At 41.0% G+C, this 21,991-nt stretch overlaps 1 protein-coding gene across 3 annotated transcripts in view; it reads left to right on the forward strand.

Moving 5' to 3' along the window:
* The window catches only part of KLHL32 (kelch like family member 32), a 130,175-nt gene extending 108,395 nt beyond the window's left edge, over nucleotides 1-21,780 (forward strand). For all 3 annotated transcript variants that reach the window (XM_074896078.1, XM_074896077.1, XM_074896076.1), the window contains 5 exons: nucleotides 3,843-4,569; nucleotides 13,431-13,489; nucleotides 16,759-16,951; nucleotides 18,955-19,049; nucleotides 20,861-21,780. In XM_074896078.1, coding sequence (XP_074752179.1) covers nucleotides 3,843-4,569; nucleotides 13,431-13,489; nucleotides 16,759-16,951; nucleotides 18,955-19,049; nucleotides 20,861-21,022 — 1,236 coding nt within the window. In that variant the 3' untranslated portion in view covers nucleotides 21,023-21,780. The remainder of the gene's footprint in view (nucleotides 1-3,842; nucleotides 4,570-13,430; nucleotides 13,490-16,758; nucleotides 16,952-18,954; nucleotides 19,050-20,860) is intronic.
* The last annotated feature ends 211 nt before the right edge of the window (nucleotides 21,781-21,991 follow it).

The following is a 21,991-nucleotide window of genomic DNA, read 5'->3' on the forward strand; positions in this document are numbered from 1 at the left end:
TAGGCACCAGGTTTCTAAATCAGGATTAAACAAAAACTGAGTAAAGGTGGTAGAACTCGTATTGATAGTTATACAGATTTTGTAACTGATACGTTACATGGGAGTTTGTGCTTCTGTCATATGTTCGTGAGAGTTATATTTGCCTTCTTTCCACTGAAGGATATTTAGAACTGTATTACAGTCCATCAGTGACTATTTCTACTACAAGCAAAAAACTTGTTTGGGAATTTAATTTTCCTTCTTTGAACTAATCCAGCCTTCCAATGGGTGCCAGACCATCCAGTGACTAGAACATTTATTCACCCACCCAGATAACTCAATTTTCTTCCATGCATCTATAGTGAGAGACACCATGTTCTGCTAGAGAGCACCATAACAATGTGTGCTGCATAGCAAATGTGGAAGTCTAAGGCTCAGTTTGTGAGTGCCCCTAAAACCATATGACCTGTTCCATAGCGTTGTGTCACAGCTTAGGGGTTGGTCTTGTATTTTATGAATATACATACAAATACCAACATTTGTGGCTTCAATTCCTTGCAGTTATTTTTAAGGAGTGTCCCAAAATTAATTTATGGCATTTAAAATTGAGTAACGGTCATTGTTATCAACAGCAAGAGAAGGAGATAAAAACATTATAGCTTTTAGCTCTTACGGCCTTTTCTCTGCCTTGGCGTGCCACAGATTAGGTGTGGGTCATAGGATACTGTGGCTAAATTGTGTTCAAACAGTAGCATGAGTTGATGTGGACAGGAACTTCTAACCAGATCGTGATTCCCAGACCTCAGTTGCCTCCCTAAGACCCAGTAGAGCTTGTCTGATGATTAGTACATGCCTACAGACCATCCAGGTGATACAGTGATGTGCAGGGTTCTTAGCCCTGCTTTCTAAATTAATATGATAAAATGTAGCACTCCACTGCAAACTGATCTCAGACATGGAGTCTGCTAAGAGCCAGTAGCTACCTACACAAAAGACAGTCTGGAATTCACCTTACTCTCCCTGTGGCAGTTGCTTGTCAGAAGGGAAAGGTGGAAGTAGTGTAGCCCAAAGATGCCTTTAGGTGAAGCATTTAGAGGATCCCAAGGAGGTTGCCATAAATTTAATTTGGAAAGGTTCATAAGTTTTCATAAATAAAGATGCAGGACAGATAAATGGGGATGAAATAATGTAGGAAAGAATGGAGAAAGTTTTGGTTCAAGATTGGCAATAGATTCTACATTTCCTATGAATGACAACGGAATCTTTATATCACTTTGCACCATCCCTGTGGGAGTTTAGAAATTCTATGATTTTAGAGAAACATTAAGCATTATTGGTTTCAGTGAAACATTTTCTACAACTCCAGAAATATTCTCAGTACAGACCAAACTCAGTGTGAACCAAGTTGCTTTTGCCAAACTTCACGCAGCAGAGAAAATGTATTGTAATGGAGATGTCCATCCCTTCTGCTGCAGCTCGTCACACATCCATATGCAGAAATGAATGCAGATACTGTGTCTTTGACAGGTATGAATGGATGTTGCTTGTGTGTTTATATAGTGTTTATTGGGGGAGGGAGGACTATAAAGTAAGAGGAGAGGTGAAGTTCTAAGATATTAACAGGCATTAATGTTAAACTTCCTTTAAAAGCCTTGTGGTTACCAAGACGTGGTATACATTAGTGAATGTCTTAAAAGTCTGTAATGGCTGTCATTATAGCACAGGTGATACCTCCACGATGTCATTTTAGATGTGAGTGAAGGCACGAGCTATAAGCAATCACTTGGATGCAAGTGATGACAGATAAGAACTCAGTTTTCGTAAATTCTCTTTTAATACAGCAACACACACATCATTCACTTGGTATGAAATCAGTTGGTGTCTTCATCATGATGAAGATAGCCTGAATTGCACTTCAGTTTCAAGTGTCTAGTCAATAATGAGAGCTAAGTACCTCTGAAGACTGAGGCCTCTGAAGACTTTTGATTCACATGGCGTAAGACATGGAGTTGCCTAAAACTACTCAGTAGGAGACACCTGACACATGGATTTGGTGGATTTAGAACATGTGAATGTAAACGCTCAATGATTTCAAGTCCATAAATACTTTCAAATTTAACTAACACCTTTTTTACTAACAACTCAAAATACATATATAGCTAATGCACATTTTGAAACTCAATACTTTAACTGACTGAACAACTGTTGCAATTGATTCTTTGTTTCACGGGTTGAATAGCACAGTGGAGAAAGTGTTTCAAATTAATCTTAAGGAGGCGGTTTTGTTTTGTCATCTTCCCCCTCTGACAGATTATGGAAGCAGCAATAAATTTGTTATACCATGTGTATATGAAAGTTATGAGTAACAGAAACCTTTTGTTTCAGCTCCTTCATGTGGCATTCTCATGAGCATTACAGGGCAGTAAGCTTTAGCTGAAACTGTTGTTATCACACAGCTAGTTAGAAACTCCTGCTCCACAAGTTCTTTGTCAGGATGAAATGAAGTATCAAGTAGAAGAGTCTATCCTCATCCAGAATTAGTCAATGTCTTTGTTAATGACTTGGGTGAAAGCATAATATGGGTTTTATGTTTTCAGAGAATCAGAAGGTGGAATGCTCTTTCAAGCACTTTCGAAAATATAACTAGGATTGAGAATGATCTTGACAGATTTGGACCAATGTCCTGAAGTAAATAGTAGAGTTCAGTAATGACAGAGAAAGCATAACGCTTTGCAGAAGTTCTGCAGAAAAAAAAGAGGTGGGAATAGTATGCATCATGAGCTTAAACATGAATCAGCAGTATCATACTGCACTGACAGTCTTGGGTAGTGATGCACAAGCAAGAATGGCATAGATTGTTACAGTCAAAGAGATCCTTCCAATCTATTTGCTGCTACTACTACAGCCTTAAGAGGAAGATTTATATGCAGTTTTCAGCAGCAAACATTAAGAGGGGTGTTTCCTTTCAGTAACACAGAACTGTGAGCCAAGCAACAGAGGTTTAGAAAATGTGACCCAAGATGGATTGAGAGACTTTTTCATTCCGAGAAGAGGAAACTGCAACACACATATTGTACTGCATCAGAGGTGGGGGAGAAAAGGAGGGTAGCAAACTGCTTTTCATCCTGTATGGATGGATCAGTTTCCAGGGTTGGCCTGGGGGTTCCCGAGTTTTGAAATAGTGGAAAATGGAACAATGGGTTGAAGGGTTTAGAAATCCGGCATAGGTAAAAGGAAAATTTTTCTGAGGGGATAGCTGAGCATGGGAGTGGTTTTCCTAAGGAAGTTCAGGTGTCTTCATCACTGGAGGTTTTCAAGAATAACTTATACAACAGTTCTTGAAATTGTTTAGTTCCTTCCTAGCCTCTTTTTAGACCTGGTTGGATTCAATATGCTTTATGCAATTTAAAGACTATGTTTAATTTTGGCTGCTAATACTAGCTGCAATTGCTGAACACTTAGAGCTTTTCTTTCTAGTGTATGCATGGTCTCCAGTGATCACATAGTCCCTACATTTATATTATTCCTTCAGCAGCTTGATTCTGGGATGTTGTGGTCTCCTACAGCATCACCAACAGTTTGTACATCAAGAGTATTGCATAGGAGTGTTGCAATCTGATAATGCTGTGGAAATTATTTAGGGGGACTGGTGCAATACAATGCTTTTATGTATATTATAGGTGGAGTTTTAGTAGGTATCTTCTATGTTGACTCGCATGCTTTCTAGACTGATTGATGTCACTACTGAGGCAAGTATATAGCTGTTCTTGGAATGCAAGCAGTTTTCAAAGGACCAAATTTTGACAGAATTGTACACAAATAATTGGTGTCTTGGTTTTCTCCTTCTTTCTCTCCACTTCTAGCTGGCTGTGAGGTGGTTGGAGCACAACTGCCGCTACCAGTACATGGATGAACTTCTTCAGTATGTCCGCTTTGGCCTTATGAATGTGGATACACTGCATACTGTAGCTCTTTGTCATCCTCTTGTCCAAGCTAGTGAAACTGCAACGGCACTTATTAAGGAGGCCTTGACTTACCACCAGAGCATCTATGCACAGCCAGTTTGGCAAACCAGAAGGACGAAACCTCGTTTCCAGTCAGATACTCTTTACATTATTGGTGGGAAAAAACGTGAAGTCTGCAAAGTGAAGGAATTGCGATACTTCAATCCAGTAGATCAAGAGAACGTTCATATCGCAGGGATCGCAAACTGGAGCGAGCTAGCGCCTATGCCTGTAGGGAGAAGCCACCACTGTGTTGCTGTCATGGGAGACTTTCTTTTTGTGGCTGGTGGAGAGGCAGAGCATTCCACAGGGCGCACTTGTGCGGTGAGAACTGCCTGTCGATATGACCCCCGCACTAACTCTTGGGCTGAGATAGCTCCGATGAAGAACTGTAGGGAACACTTTGTGCTGGGAGCAGTGGACGAGTACCTCTATGCAGCAGGGGGCAGAAATGAATTGCGTCAAGTGTTACCTACGGTGGAACGTTATTGCCCCAAGAAGAACAAGTGGACCTTTGTACAGTCCTTTGATCGGTCGCTCTCATGCCATGCAGGATATGTGGTGGATGGTCTTCTTTGGATATCAGGTAGAAAACGTTTCACACGGTTTGAGGTACTAACAAAATACCAAAGTACTGTCTTGAATGAAACTCATAAATCTTCTTTAGTTTATATGTCCTGATAACTTTTGTCTTAGGAGATGGGTATTTCAGAGAGTTTAAGCCTGGATGTGTACAATCAAGCCTGATCACAAGTATAGGAGCATAATGTACCTATGCAATATTTTTTGTCTGCTAAATATTCCTCTGTGTTTCAAAGCTGCATATATGGTATGTGATACCTCCAGTCGCCATTCATAAATCACAGTGAATTGGAATGTTAATGCACTTCTGAACAGATTTCAGATGACAAATTCTGTGTGCTTCCTGAAACCGAATCCAAGATCCTGTTTCTGTAGTATTATCTGGTACCACTGCATTTATTCCTGATAATGAAATGGGGAGTTAAGTGCTTGTTGGCTTGTGTCGATCCAGGGCTTGAGGGCCGATATATAAATTTCTCCCACTTGCTCTTCAGGATATTGTAGCAGTCCAAGATGACCTTAGCTAGAAATCACGCACAGCTCTGACTGTCCATAACAAGTGCACAGGACTGCCTAGATGTAATCATAGCTTTATGGCACAGATAGTTGAACATATAGGCATTGCATGTGACCAGTGATGGGACTTGAGGACATTGCCATCAGTCTTTGTAGTGACTTTTCTGGTATTAGTTACTTTGGGATAAGATTGATGCTGTTTGCAGAAGGTTTGATGGAAAAATATCCACCTTTTAGTAAGAAGTGTGTCATGGAAGGTTATAAAGTTGTAATATTTACCAAGGAAGTTAATGAGTAAATGAGGCCAGCCCTTGAGGAAATTGTTCAGCAATTGCCATCTTCACTGTAGATACCCCCTGGGGATTTTAATGTGGTCTGGGATGCCTCTGGTGAAAAGATGGTATATGAATGAAAGATTAAGTTAGCTACTTAGGCCTTCCCTGTGCTTGTCAAAGTGTGCCATTTAGGTTAGCAGGGCAACTTGCAGATGTACTTTTCTGCTCATACGGATTAAGTGCCTTGTGAGAATGGATTCCCAAGCATTGGGGGGACAGGTAGCAGGTATCTATTTTTATAAATATACACTAAAATCATGAACGATGACTTTGGAATTAAATCGTGACAGAACGCAGAAAATCACCAAGGTCCCTGGCAGGTGCTTTGGGTCGCTTGCTTTAGCAATTGGCATTGAAGGAGTCTTGTAGAGTTTGTGCTGTGTGTTAATGCTGAAGTGTGGATTCCACACAGTGAGTCTTGAGACCCAGGTTTGGTACGGAAAGAGGGTTTCTGCTTTAGGATATCAGTTGGGTGGGTTCAGAGCATTACCCTGTTTGTTCACTACTTTTCCTGTTTTATCAGTGAAGAGGGATGTGTGTCTGTGATGGGCAATTCAAATACATGGATGCTACTACTACTGTGTCTTGATTTAAATTTTTTTTTTTTTTTTTTTATTTCTTGTGGTTTGTATTTGTCAGTCTCTATGAAAAACAGGGCTTTTTAGGAAATTGTGTTAAGCATATTCATATAAAATCATTGAGCAAGCACTGGAAACATCCATCAGAGTGTGGTAAAAGTAATATTTTTTCTTTTTTTTTTTTTCCCTGTAAAAAATACCCTCACCCCACCCCCTCCAAAAAACCCCAACTCAACAAACAACCAAACCGACACAATACAAGAAAGTATTTGATAGGGATTTTTAAGTTAAATGTAGGACTGGTTGAAAATTACTTTTAATTTTTCCAGATCTGCTAGGAAAGGGAAAATTATGCTGAGGATTAACTAATGTACTTAGTTACATAAGTGAAATGCAAGCCTGCCTGTGTGTTTAAATACTATCTTCACTTATATAGTGAGGCAGTGTGATATCATGTTCAAGGCTATGCCTCTAATACAGCTGTAGAATCAGGGGAAGAGGTAAGTGGAAGCCTATTAGACGAATTCTTTAAAACTAGGCAAAGCAGCAAAAAATATTTTATTAGTATTGTTCCATTTATATTTGAAAATGCTACCAACATAACCTCTGTTGTAAAGTCATGGTAAGGAGCGATGCTTTGGCAGTGGAATAAGGTAGGTAGGACTTTTCAGTTGTATTTTGTATAGTTTTGGGGAAAATGCTTAGCAGCTTTGAGTTGTTAGATTCTGACAAGTTGCTATGAAGTACGAGAGCGTACAATGCAATACTTCAGTAGGGTATTGATCTGAATTATGTACTCACAAATTGAAAACCGGTTTCTGTGTATTGAATAGAGTTATTGTAAAAATAAAAGTAGATGGAGATGCAATAACCATAGCTAGCTTTCTATTATTAATTAATTGTTTAGGACCAGAATGTATCTCACTGTATGTGTATATTCAGAGGCAGAGGAACAGTACAGAGAGGTGTTTTATTGTTCCAAATATATCAGTAATCCCTGCTGAAATAATCCATTGTTAGTCATCAGATATAAGGTGTTAGCATAAGAGTAGTCAGTAATGCAGAAGGGAGCCTAATTTTGAAGTATGTGGCCTAAAATTAAGTAATTAAAAAATTAGTCTGAGTTAGGGATGTTTCTGAGCTGTATCCCTGCTGGTATTTCTGGGAAACACGGGTCATCAGCAAGAGCTCTCAAAGTCACTCTGCCACTACCAGCTGGCAAGGTAACCATGAATATGTGCCCAGTTTTTTAGCAAGTGAATAAATGAAATTGTGATAAATTTCTAGCCCTTCTGTTTGAGGAGAGAGTCGTCAAAACATGACCTGCACACAGACCATTTACTTGCACTATAGCCAAAGCCTCAGTGCCTCTGCTACATCCCCTTGTCTTTAAAGGCTTTGCTAATCAAAAGCTGACTAGACTTAAGGGATTTCTATTATTATTATTGGGATTCATTTTCAGCTTTACTTTGCTGCTCCTTTGGGACAACTATGAGAAGGAATCAAAAATAATAGAGCATAAAATGATGGCAAAGGCATCAGGGAAGGGAAATGTGCTCATCAAAACACTGTACAAGCATAACCACACGCTGGCAGTAGGAGATGGGTGGCCAGTGTTGCAGGTGACAGGAGGACTCCTAAGCTGCCACCAACTCTTTGGGTGTTTTAACTTGCCAGAAGGCTCAGAGGGAGCCTTCTGCACTCTGGAACTAGTCAGACCCATTGGACAGCACAAGTGGGTTCAGCTCTCAAGGTTTTCTGAGCTCCATATATTGCGGAACATATTTTTATATTTGTGTCATCATTTTTTCTCGTCTTTTTTTTTTTTTTTTTTTTAAATTTTTTCACAGCCTGCATTTTATTTTATTATTTTAAAAAGTAGATGAGAATTCATTAAAGTAAGTTTTCTGTACTGACAGTACAGTGGGCAGATGGTTTTGAAATTTTATAGAAAGATGAATCTTAGAGGCTCCAGTTAACATCTGACACCGTGACCCATTTCACAAACGAATTGCATACCACATGCTTGAGGAGTGAAGTATTTGAGTGAAAGAGAAACAAAATGCACCAAACCCTTTGGAGTTCAACATTACTAACAATCATTCCCTATAAAAGCAGGGAAATATTTTCCGTAAGAGCGAGAACTTGAACTATGCCCATTTCCCTGCATCCTCCGTGGCACTCATGCAGATCTGCTTTTCTATACACGTTAACCTTCCTTCTCCTGTATAGGTGTAGTGCCGCTGTGGACAGAGAGGGGCAGGGAACCTCTGCCAGGCAGTTCAGCTTTGGGCCATTCCTGCACCTGCAGCCTGGGATAATGAAGTTTCCCCTCTACCTTAAGTACTCAGGAGATGAGCACATGAGAAGTCTTCTGTAAAGCAAAGTATTATGCTGTTGTTTTGCAGAGGTCTGAGTTGCCTGACCTTAAGTCTATCAACTAAAACCACATCTTGACATGCACATGGAAATTCAACCTGGGGAGGGGGGGGGGGTGGGTGGTGATAAACAAGCCAACCCTGTACAGTTGTTTCATATTTAAGAGCTTTTTCTTCAAAATTCAAGATTTTAAAATTATTTTTTCCCTAATGGTGGAGATTTTGACCAAGGAAATGATGGAGATAACATATCTTGGAAAATTTTTCTGAGTTTGCAAGTGGTTTGGTGTGAAAAGTATTACCCTACTGTAAGTATGCTGTTTGTTGTGAGGAGAAGAAAATTTTTTCTCAGTAAATGCCTGTAAAATTCTTTAACGAAAAATAGATCTGGAATAAATGGGAATTTATAGTGTCTAACCAAATCAATTTTTGTGATACGGCTGGGACAGAAATTATCAAGAGTGCGAGATTAACAAGTACATAAAAAATGCCTCAGTGATCCAGTCTTAGTTTGTATATGGAACAGTGTTTCTTCATTATTATTGTTATTATTATTATATTTGAATAAAGGTAATGGATCTCACAGCTTACAAGCATCGATGTTATAGGTTTCACGCCACTGATTCTTCTTAGATCGAATGTAAACATCAGACTTCAGTGATTAAACAAACCCCAAAACTAACCCACAAGCAAACTAGGGCTTGTGCCCCTCTTGTTTGCAGCTGGATTGCATCTGGGGTGGAATAGTGTTAATTGGAGCTTCTGTTGGCATCTTCCAGGGATCTCACTAGGGTGGGAGAATATACTCCAGCTCAGCTGTCCTGACTGCACCTGGGCTGGCTGAAGTAAAAGGCAGTGGGGCTTGCATGTTGAGGAAGGATTATCTTGTGTTTAACACACAGACATGTAAGAGAGTAGAGATCTCTATTTTAAAATAGCAGAGCACCTTGGGGCGCATGTCATGAGTTTCTATATTTTCTCTGAATTTGCTGGAAGGAACACACGTGGGAGCTCTTTGCCAACATGTAGTTTTACACGTCTCCCAGTGAACTCAGATTCACACACGCAGCCTAGCACTTGGGGACTTCGGAGAGAGTTGTGAGATTTTCTAGGGGATTTGGATTGGATTGGATTTCTCAAGTCATATGGGGGTCTTACTAGGACATGTTATAAATATGGATTATAAATTTTTGATTGGGAAAATGGTGTCGAATCTATAGCCTCCCACCCTTAACTTTTTAGAAGTTTCTTTATTAAAGGTGTTCTTCAGTGCAGTTTGTGGCCTATCTGGGAGGCTATAACAATCAAAAATATTTCCCATGTGTGGAGAAGGGCTGGACATGGTGGGTCTTGGAATCCTCCAGCAACTTGCCCCTGTAGAGGGGCATTGTTGCATGAGTTGGGAATTTACAGATCTTGGAGGACTGAAAAAGCAGGGTTATGGCCTGTATGGGACTGAGCAACAGTGACTGTGGCAGTGTAAAAAATTTTTGTAAGCCCACGGGTTGGATGCTGGGCTTTCCGTGTGTGTGTTCTCATGTCTGTAAGAGCAAGAAAGACACAGGCTTGTCCTGAGAGTGCTCCTTGCCTCCCAGAAACTCTAGTCCTTAAAGCGAGCTGCTCATGGTAAAGTGGTAAAATCATCACTCTGTTTATAAAATCCAGTGAGCAAATGACCAAACTGTAAATTTTCTGTCATTTGCCCAGCCAGACATTTTTTTTCTTTCCTTAACTGATGGGTTACTACCACATTAGCTGCTATTGCTTAACATCAAATTTAATAGCATGGTTTCTATTTTTCAATACTTCTTCTCAAGTGTCGTTATGATGCTTCCCTGCCTTTCCTCTCCCTTCCTCATAGAAAGCACTGCAGAGAAGTTTAAGAAATTATCTCAGAATGACCCCATTTTTTTTCTGAGAAAGTATGTATTATTTTTAGTACCATTTAAACTTTTTTTTTTCCCCCTGTTCCTATTTTTTAAAAGACATATTGCTCTTCTTTTGCCCTTTCCCAGCTGCCTGGAGTATTAAGAAAAAAAAAAAAAATAGTTCAAGAGGACATTGCAGACTTGTTAAATTTGAATTTTGGCAGAAAATTTTAAACTTTTGCTATAGCACTTCAAAGTTAGGAGGAACTTGAGTTTGAAAATTGATGCAGATATAAGATGGCATATTTAATGACAGATGTATCTATAGAAACCTGTTAAGATGCAGATTATCCCCCTGGGGAGGGGAGATCAAAACTGCCAATCTATAAAATATACTTGTTAGGGGAAGGCATGGAATCTATCTCTGCGAGCACTTTGATTGCAGGGGACAGTGTAGCAGCATGTGGCATCATAACCTAAGAGCAGACAAATCAGCTTGATGACTTTCAAAGCCAAGAATACTGCTGGAGGCAAGGGTACTCCAGTCTAGAAGAAATTAAAACATATAGAGACTGTTATTAATTCCAGATCTATTTTTGTGTAGTCAAATCTGTATGCAAATCCTTAGCATCTCATTTTGGCAGATTAATCTAAAAGTGAAGAGTGGTATGTGAAGGGAATGTAAAGATAAAACACCACAGATGAGCAATATTGCAGGGGAAAACATGTAAGCTGTGTACTTGATATGAGGGGCTCTTTTGTGAAGAGAGGAAAATAATTTTGGTTATTTAATTATTTCACTATTTTACGAGGAAGCAATCCCCTTCTTTCTTTTTTTCCTACACATCTTTCCCCCCAAATTAATGTGTCCTTTCTGAATTGGAAATACACAACCCAACATCCCATTTCCAATGCATCTTCTGTAGTTTAACATTCTGAAGGTAATCATCCAAATAACTATGATTTTTATTTTTCAAAATACTAATATGTCATCTCATTTTTAAACATTACACTAGGAGTGAAAATAACTATGTAAAAGAAAATCAAATTATAAAGCAGATACTAGAAAAGATTGTTTTGTGCATGTGGCTGACGGCCACTAACACTGTGAAGGCTGCACAACAGCGTAGAGACAAATAACAGATTGTGAGATTAGACATGGGAACAATCATTGCTTTCCAAGGCGTGTTCTTGTGTGTGTACTGCATAGGTGCTGTGACGAGTAGTGTGTGGCATAGTGTGGTGGAAACAGTTTGGAAAGACTACATCTCATCTTGGCTGACTCTTAGCCTGTAAGTGTCTCTGAGCTGGGAGCCTGTGCTTCCATCCATGTATAGGAGCCCCAGTACAGGGGGGTGTTTGCAGAGATGCACCCAAATAACAGTGTTATTCCTCCCTGCTAGAGTGGTTGATGGCAAGACTCTTGAATAGATTTGTCTGTAGTTTCTGCTATCTGTTGATCAGATTCTGGGCCTCACTCATGTTATTTGGAGTGATCAGAGGGCAAATCTATGTTGGCTTGTAGCTCAGCCCAGTAGGAGCAGATCAGCAGATAAAACTTTGGTGCCAAATTCTCTATAGCTACTCCATGTACAGTTCACATTTTTTGCTTTGGACTAGATTTATTCTGGACCTCTGGACCAAATGTTCCCAGTACTCAGCTGGTACAAAGCCATCTGAAAGACCAGTTACTATTTTTACAGCCTTATACCCCGTTAGTAACTGGAGCACAGCTGGTGGACATCTGGAGCAGAGCTGCTGATTTAACTTGAATGCACACCGGTCCCACCCTACAGCCTAAAACGTCATGTGAGAGGTGGGGGAGTTGCTTCAAAATCACAGTATGGCTCTGAACCAAACTGCTGTGATAGGTGCAGTCAGAGACTGGCAAAAATAGGATTCCCCAGCATTGAAGGCATGTTAATGTTGGTTGGGGATAAAAGAAAAAAACCTCAGTGGCCTTAGAACTAGGCCATAGCTCAACCATCAGGAATGAAAGCAGGTTTGCTGCTGCGCTCTCTGAAACAGGGGATGCCCTCTCAAAAAGGGAAGCGTCAGCAAATGTAATGACACAGGAAATTCCTTCCTCTCATTGCTGTGGATTTTGTTGGTCATTGGCACATGCTGTTAAAACTGTAATATGAAAAGTTTGTCAGCATGAGTTTCACTGGCATGCCCTAGTTACGTCCAGGTCTTCTGGTAGGATGAAGGCGAGATGCAGTTTGTAGGCGTTTATTTCTGGTCTCAGCTTCCCATGGGCCTAGGGTGGTGACAGAGGGGGGACTGGGACCTGTGGTAGTGCTTCAGTGCCACCATGTCCCCAGGAGGCTTAAGCACACTCGAGAACCTGTTTACAGAGGTAGGATTACAGACTTGAGATGGACAACTTTTTCCACCAGTTTGCTCAGTGAGATTTGCCAGTTAAAACCAATAGAAAACAGGATGATCAGGCATTAAACATATACTGTGTTGAGGCAAATAGTTGGTTTACAGCATCTACTCTATTCCAGGCTCTTCTGAGGTGCTTTTTACCTTGCTTTCTAAATGTTATTGAAAAGTAAATGGTAGCGTTGTTCCTGGTCACTATGGAGGAACCTCCCAATGTAAATCTACAATTAAGCCAGATGATGTTCTCTCTAAAATGCAGACTAAGTACAGGATTTCATTCAAATATATTTAGGCAGTCACAGTTGCATAGGCTTGTACTATGCATTCCAGCTGACAGTGGTGTCCCACGTCATGCTCCTGGTTAGGCAGAGCTCCTCTCCGACCTTTTCCTTCTCTCCGATGCAAGCCCACCTCCTCTTCCTTTAAAACATGTCATGTACTGCACGCTCCTTGGAACAGGGATGAGTTTTATCTTCACAACTTAATGATGGCTGAATGCACCGTCATCTATAAACAGATCAATTTTTATCTCATTTTTAGCCCATAGAATTAGCTTCACAAAGGAAGTGTGTGTGTGGGTTGTTTGTTGTTACTGTTTTGTGTTTCTGGATGTTTGACAAATGTGCTACTTACTACCTTGTAACCAGATTAAAAAGCGCAGTGGAATGGAAGCATAAGTGGTGGTATGCCATGTAATTATGTCAGCAAATGAACCCTAGAATTGGTTATTTTGCTGTACCTGATCTCAGTCCTGGTTTTGCTTATATGGAAAAAAATATAACCTGTATAAACCTTTTCACAGGAGGAGTAACAAATACTGCACAGTATCAAAACAGGCTCATGGTCTACGATCCTAAGCAGGTGGGTATCTGTATTGTATATGTTTTTTTTCTCATATGTTTTGCTTCAAACAGGTCTCTTAGCCTTACAAAAATCATTGTATATATTTTCTAAAATTGCTGACCATTTGAATTAGTGGTGTTTTAAATTCACTGTGGACTGATGGGTGAGTTTAACGGAGTAATGGAGACCCTGACTTTTTATTATGTTTTTTTAAGCCTGTAGGCATTAGAAACATCTTAGATTAAATATAGAAATGTGCTTTAAATCCCCTGTATTTATCAGTATTTATTTTGCTTGTTCTTTTTTTTTTTTTTTTTTTTTTTTAATCCAGCAGCCCTGGGCAACATATACTCAAAATCAGTGTCACAAAACCGCTCCTTGTCATTGGCATTTCTGCTTTGAATTGCACATATGGGCTTTTTGTTTTCTGTGTACTTTCAGAACTATGCTACCTGGCCGTGACTTATTCTGCTGACTGCAAGGGTGCCTATCATTTCATTACCCAAGCACCTAAAATATCTTTTAGGGATTATTTCATACATTATGTATGTGTTTTGATTAGGTTAGCTTGGCTCAGTAACCATTTCAGAGGGTTAGGGCATGGTTATGCCCTCTTGCTTGTATTAAGAATTAGAAGTCCTAAGCTTGCAATCAGAGTTGCATAGCCTGATTTACACCCACGTGGAGAGTATTGACTTTTCTGATTGTAGGATAGGGTCTTTGATTGCTGTATTTGGAACCAAATTGTGCCAGGAGATACTTGGATGTGGTTCCCACTGACTTTTTAAAGCGTAGCACATACGGGTCCTGAAGCAGAAAGTTGGCAATGACGCACCTGCTTTTTTCTTTTTGAGGTGCAGTTTTATGCATTGATTGTGCAAATGCTGATTCTGTCCTAAATCCAAGTAGTAATTACAAGCAGCAACCTTATTTTGTTTATGAGGTGGGTGTATGTAGATGCTGTGCCTCTACTTGTGTATCTTTTGCTTTGATTCTTTACTTGCTGACATGAAAGCTGCACCCCAGAATACCAGTGGCAGGGCTACTTCAGCGTGCCATGCCAACGGCAAGAAACCTGGCCTGGCGCGTAAACAGTTACAGAGGAATTGTACGCTCGCATTCTTCAAATGAGGTCCGCTTCGTGTTTGTACACACAAGCTCTTTTTAAAAATTCTGCTGGCATATTGTTTACGGTGGGTACTGGAAACCATCACATCTGCTTGCATCTCGCACAGAATCTCAATAACTCTATCATTCAGCACCAGCGCTTGCTTCTGCGCGAGGCCTTTGTGGCGAGTCGATAATGCCTGCCATCTGCCACAGAGCACACAGCTACCTGCCAACAAGCCGGCTGGGGTGACCTCTGCTTCCCCACCACTGATTAGTATTCACACGCCGGCTTATTAGAAATGACCCCACCAGGCCCCTCTGTTTCTTTGCCTTTGCAGTGCTTTGCGGCTCACCTGGCAGGCACTGCAGTGGAGGAAGCTAAAGATATAATCAGGGGATGCAGGCAGGCTTTGCAAAGCAGATGGTGTCTATAGTCTGGTGTTAAGAGACTGGACTACTAATGCAAACATTAATGCCTAATATTCAACTATTACACATTGAAATGTATAGCTATATGTTGCAGAGGTTAAAAGGCAGTAGTATTAGAGGCTCTTGAGTTACCGCAAGCGGTAGCACATGTAACGTGAAGAATTTCCTCACAGATTTTAACTTCCTCCACTTAAATAAATTAATCTCATTCATTGCCAGGTTGTTTGATTTGGTAGGCGTAGCAGGGACTGCTGTTTTCTTGGTCTTAAAGTATTGTCCTTTAATCCCTCTTCTTCCATGTCCTCTTGCCCCTCCCCTGAACAGGTAGAATTCTTGAATATTGTTAACCAGGAAGAAAAATATGCAAAAGGCTGTCACTTTGTAAGTGCCCACAAATAAAGGGCTAGCATTAAACCAAATACATGAATCATTTGAAAAGATTCTTTAGAAAATTATTTTTCCCTGTTGCTTCACTCCCCAAGGATAAGATCAAATAAGATTCTGAATAATGAAAGGTAGAAGAATCTCTCTTCCCTCATAAGAGAGCTAGTTGGTACAGATAACTTCAACACTGTATACAAAGGAGACATCTAATAGCCTTGCTTAAGGAGGATTTGCTACTGAATTATAAGGAAGAAAAAAAGCTTTGAAACCTGATGAGCTAAACAGAAAAATACAGAGCAAGAAATATTATTAAATTAATGAATTTAAATGTGAGAACTGTAAACCACGTGTTGAAAATCCAGTATGTCTTGCCAGTGTCACACCCAACACGTGTGTTTAACATATGAACAACACAAATATATACACTTGTGGTTTCTGGCCAAGGGTAAGGAGAATCACAGAATCATAGAATGGTTTGGGTTGGAAGGGACCTTTAAGATCATCTAGTTCCAAGCCCCCTGCCGTGGGGGGCTTCCACTAGATCAGGTCGCTCAAAGCCCCGTCCAACCTGACCTTGAACACTTCCAGGGAGGGGGCAGCCACAGATTCTCTGGGCAATTTGTTCCAGTATCTCACCACCCTCATGATAAAAGATTTCTTCCTTATATCTAGTCTGAATCTACCCTCTTTCAGTTTAAAACCATTACCCTCATCCTATCACTACACTACCTGATAGAGTCCCTCCCCATCTTTCTGGTAGATGCCTTTAAGTACTGTAAGGCCACTATAAGGTCTCCCTGGAGCCTTCTCTTCTCCAGGGTGAACAACCCCAACTCAGCCTGTCCTCATAAGGGAGGTGCTCCAGCCCCCTGATCATCTCTGTGGCCTCCTCTGGACCCACTTGAGCAGGTCCATGTCCTTCTTATGTTGGGGGCCCCAGAGCTGAACACAGCACTCCAGGTGGGGTCTCACAAGAGCAGAGTAGAGGGGGAGCATCACCTCCCTTGATGTGCTGGCCACACTTCTCTTGATGCAGCCCAGGATACAGTTGGCTTTCTGGGCTGCGAGTGCACACTGCTGGCTCACAGTCAGTTTTCCATCCACTAGTACCCCCAGGTCCTTCTCCGCAGGGCTGCTCTCAATCCACTCATTGCCCAGCCTGTATTTGTGTTTGGGATTGCCCTGACCCACGTGCAGGACCTTGCACTTGGCCTTGTTGAACTTCATGAGGTTTGCATGGGGCCACCTTTCAAGCCTGTCAAGGTCCCTCTGGATTGCACCAGTAACATGCTACTATTATTGTACTACTAATATAGGTATGTCTTTGAGCAATGCTGAGACAAGTTCTCTCTTTCTTTTTCTAGAATAAGTGGTTAAGCCGTAGCCCGATGTTGCAGAGGAGAGTGTATCACTCCATGGCTGCTGTCCAAAGGAAACTTTACGTGTTAGGTGGGAATGATCTTGACTACAATAATGATCGGATCCTGGTTCGGCACATAGACTCCTACAGCATAGATGCTGACCAATGGACACGTTGTAGCTTCAACATGTTGACAGGCAAGTATTGTACACCAATTCTTTTCCCTTTAGATATCTTTAGTATGTGGAATTCCACGGCTTTGCTGCAATAGCTTCCCATTTAGGGACTATTGTTGGCCAACAACTCACTTTTGGTTACTGTTCTGGCATTCAGTGTTCTACAAAACATCAATTTTAGGACATTGTAGGGTAAATTTTTAAGAAGGTGCACATTAATTAAGTAATCAAAAATAATTTATCATAGTATTACCAGTACTTATTTTTGATTCTCCAAGAGCTTGCCCGTGGTGATAGATTCAGCTCCCTGTTTTGAGTGTACAACAGGCAGATGTATCTCTACCATGATAACATTGTCTTGTAGTGCTTTCAGCTGGTATTATAGGGCAAAGCTTTCATTGAAATCAATTAACTGTTGCTTCTTTCTAAACAGTATCTTCTTAAATTACCTGAAAGGAGGGGTCTTTGTTAGGATTCTGTCAAGTCAGGGATGAGTGGAGCAGCTCAGCTACAGGATCTGTAAAGTTCTTCTTGGCCAATATTAGGAAGAACTGTCACAGTAGCAACTTGCAACTCACGGTCCACCAAATTTCACCACCACCTGCTACAATTCCCAGATGTCCTACCCCTTCAAATCCCTGGGAGAGACAGACACGTGACACATTCTCAGAGTAGTGCCGGATTTTGCTTTGCAGAAAAGGATGGATTTCCAGGACAAAACAGAACAGTGTTAATGTTGTGACCATTCTCTTGTGCTTCAGACTTGGAGCTCAATTAGTAACAGTACTGGCTGCCAAAGAGTTTCAGCACAGACTGCTATAGAAGTCCTAGAACTGGGCCTACCTCACTTTTCATCCTTTTTCCATTTGCACTGATTTCTGAGATCTACCACTGAAAAGGATGCAGGAGCTTAACTAGAAGCTCAGGATAGATAGAAACATGATGTTAGAGAAATGAATGTCTGACAAGTAAGACAGTCACCTTATGTCATTTTCCTCCCGGTGGGTTTAAAGCTGCTTTAGTGGCAACTTTGTATCTCAAAGATATTACATTGGGTTTCTTAATCTCTGGGATCTGGAGAAGGGTTGCTTGGCTTCTGAGTTAGGTTATAGGACTACTTCACAGACATTGGGGAGAGAGACATAGATTAAAAAGTAGTTGCACACTGTCAGACAGAACTAGTTTTTCATATCTCTTTTGCTCTTTGGCTAATTATTATCTGGAGGCATTGACAGCCTTTAGAAGGACATCATCTGATTTGCAACTGCAAAAGCTCAGACACTGCAGGCACCCTCATTCTGGAGCTGACCCTATACCAGTAAATGCTGTGAGATAGCAGCCTCTCCTCAGATACAACTTGAGGGGTTGTTTCCACAACCGGCACCTTAAGAAGGCATCTGACCTCCACAACCTGCACCTTAAGAAGGCATCTCACCTTTTCTTTGCATCTCTGCAACCAATGGTAAATGTGCCTGTTGCACTGTGTAGTGCAGATTTTTTTGAAGGCTGTATTTATCCTTCAAAGCTTTCAAACTTGTTCAGGAAACCATTGCAATGGGAATGAGTTTGCACAGCAGCTTCTGCTGTTTTCACCATACTTGCACCCGCAGGGATGGGTTAGGGAACAGGTGTGGGCAGAACGTGAGGGGCGTTCAGCTCTCTTGGCCTGCGTGTGTCTGGATATTCATGTGCGACAGTAGCCGAGAGGCAGGTGGGGAGCTTGCCTATCACCTATGAAATACACACGTACAAAAACCTGTGCCATCGGGGAGACAACAGATGGTCCCCTGCACAGCCACAGTTTATTGCTCATCTGGGATATCTCTCTGGACAGCACCGTACGGGGCTCCTGTGGAGAGCAAAGAACAGCCCTCGTGTTTCACCTTCACTCTTACATGTTGTGAATTCTGAAACAGTCAGGTTGCTGCCAGGTGCATTTGTATCCTATTACAGAACGCCAACATTCAGTGTTAAAAGGGTTAATTAAACACTGAAAGTGGTTTCTATTTCCTTTTTTGCTTTAGGTCAAAATGAGTCTGGAGTCGCTGTCCACAATGGTAGAATATATTTAGTTGGTGGCTATTCGATTTGGACAAATGAGCCTTTGGCATGTATCCAGGTGAGTGATTTAGGTTTCTTTTAAAGTCTTTTCCAATAATTTTGCAAAAATACATTTTGCACAGAGGTTATTCAAAAAGGAAAATGCATGTGAAGTGGAGAGATTAAGGATGTTTCTTATGCAGCCACTGAACCTGCATAAACACAGGGAGGAAATCCTGTAGACATTAAAAATATTTCCAGATGAGCCAGTAGATGCAATTCTTCTAAGATATTCTAGTAAAACAGGGTTGAGGAGTCTCTCCTTTGGCAAGTTTTGGGCAGAATAATGGGTATCTATTCTCAGGTTACACAGTCAAGTTCAAAAGTAAAAGGGTTGCAGAAATGGATGATGGAGCATGGGCTAACAGTTTTTCAGCCCGTCTTGTGACTTTTTTTTTTTTATTCTTTTCTCTCCAAGTTGTCTTTCTGAAGAGCAGCCAGAGTTAACGAGTTGTTCTTTGACAGAGTTCAGTCAGTCTACAGCCTGCCCTAATGCTTGCTGCTTCAAAGCTTGAATGGAAGTTTTTTGATCCCTGCTGTAGGCAATAGGTTGTCCAACAAACTCTTCTGCTCTCTCATCTTGTATAAAGAGCAGCTTGCCTGCAGATCCATGGCTTTCAGGTATTCCTGTATAGAAATTAGGAATTCTTATCTTTCTGCATGTTTCTGAGCGAAACAAATCTGCATCACAGTCATCACTTTGTGACCAGCTGGGCAGTTACAGAAGGAAACTCTTGTTTACATCTCAGTTTCTGCACTTTTGCTGATAAACAACATTTTCATTAGCTTCCAAGTTTTTGGATTTTAGGATTTCACCTCCAAACTGTCCCATAAGACTAGAAGTTAGACTTAGCATAAGAAAGGAATGTATTAGATGTTGAGCTGCTGGTCTTACAATGAACGCTACTTAGCATGCGTTTGTGAAGAACAGATAATGCAAGATAAGCAGTTAAGACCACATTCTAGTCATAGTATACTTGAGTTTTAGTAAGCTGCTGGATACTGTACGTAACAATTGTTACTGGAAAAAGCTTGGGTAACTCTAGCTGACATACAGTGCTTCTGATGGAGTAATAGCACAGTATCAAGGCCATGGCTGCACTCCACTGACATGCTCATTTACAATCAGCAGGTACTTTGCAGTATTGCACCTGGGTTTAAATACTGCTTAGTGCCAAGTGAAAATGATCCTGGGATCTTGCTTTCTTAAGTGGACATTTGTCCACATCCCCAAACTGATTGTGAACTGGCAGCCTGCCCGAGACAGTCCCCACATTAAAGGGGAGAGTAGTATAATGAGTGTTTTGGCAGAGCTGTGTGTGCTGCCCCTTCTCAGTTGTTGGCAGTGTGCCCGTCTTTAACCAGCAAAACTAGCCCTTTTATCTTCAATTTCAGCAAATTTAAGGTTGCTCTCTCCATTGTAAGAAAAATACCCACTTTTTCCATATATCTTCATTTTCTTTACGTCATTCCTTTATTTAGCCTCTCAGCTTCCATAGAGCTCCCTTGGTCCCTACATCCCACCAAGCTGACAAATTATTTGTACGCTGTGGTACCAGTAGCACTTGTGTGCAGAGCACCCTACCTGCATGGTTGTGTGTTCTGCTGCCCGGAATCAGGATCCAATGTCCCCGTCTGCTGCTGAGTGCCTGAGCTGGCAGGAGATCTGGGCAATGAGGATGGCAATAGTTCACCAGATCCACAAATGCAGGAAATGATCTGAAACTAACTTTCTGTTGGGATTAATAGCACATATGTGGTATGTGCCAGCAAACGTGTTTGAACTTTCTTCTCTGACTTCTGCAATATTTTGTACGCTTTGACTTGCAGGTGCTGGATGTTAGCAAGGAAGGGAAGGAAGAGGTATTCTACGGGCCTACGCTCCCCTTTGCTTCCAACGGAATAGCAGCATGCTTTCTTCCAGCTCCTTATTTCACGTGCCCCAACCTTCAGACTCTGCAAGTGCCTCACCACAGGATTGGCACAATGTGAGACAAGGAATGTGCACTTCATAAAATCAGAAGTAGGGGGGGCGGAAATCAAACCCTGTCTATAGAAAGGTTTCTCTGGATCAGTGAGAAGAATCAATCCACACGGGCTGCTGCTTTACCTTCACACATTTGTCTTAAAGTCAGATCACAGTAGGCAGGAAGGATGCTACAAAACCTGCCTGCAGTTCCTCTCCTCTGCCTCAGATGTAGATGCATATACATGAGAACCTTTGGCATTTCTGCTGGTGACTACCTGCTACCTGTTTTTACTTCACTTCCTTATGCAACTTCGTAAGGCATTGTGGATGCTCTCAGCTCCTCCTGGGCTGCTCTTCTTTGGAGTCTGCACGTTCAGTTGTTCACCAGTGGCACTTTCAAAGTTGATAGGAAGCTCTTTTATGTTGACAAAGACGATGTAATACTGTGGTAATTATGCAACTTACTCGATACCTTTGGCAAAAAGAATAACAAATGTGTTGACTTCCAATTCCACACTCCATCGTTTACAGTTTCTCATTTAATAATACTTCATTTGAAATTTAAATACTGCAAAGCAGATTAAAACAAAAATAAAAAACCACAAGCCCTATAGTATATGAGGAACACATAAAAATTGTCTCAGCTGAAAGACAAAGACACTGAAGCCTCATGGGTAAACCCAAGTCTGAACTGAATGTGTTTGTCTAAGAATCTAAAGATCATTTGGGATGTCATTTACCAAGGTCTACTATCAAATAAATGTTACCTTCTGTCATATGATCAATTCCTCCTGACAGCTGCAGTCTTTTAATGGTGGAGAACAGCCTCTTTACTGTATAATTAAAATGTGCCATTTACTTAATATTTTTAATATCCAGTTTGCAAGGGGTCACCACATTTACAATTATCAATGAAGTCTCATTTTGTCCAACATATGGTCCCACAAATCACTGGTCTCCAGAGGCTAAACAGGTGTAGAACAATGTCAATA

Source organism: Athene noctua, chromosome 1 (assembly GCF_965140245.1).
Source record: "Athene noctua chromosome 1, bAthNoc1.hap1.1, whole genome shotgun sequence".
NCBI classification, from domain to species: domain Eukaryota; kingdom Metazoa; phylum Chordata; class Aves; order Strigiformes; family Strigidae; genus Athene; species Athene noctua.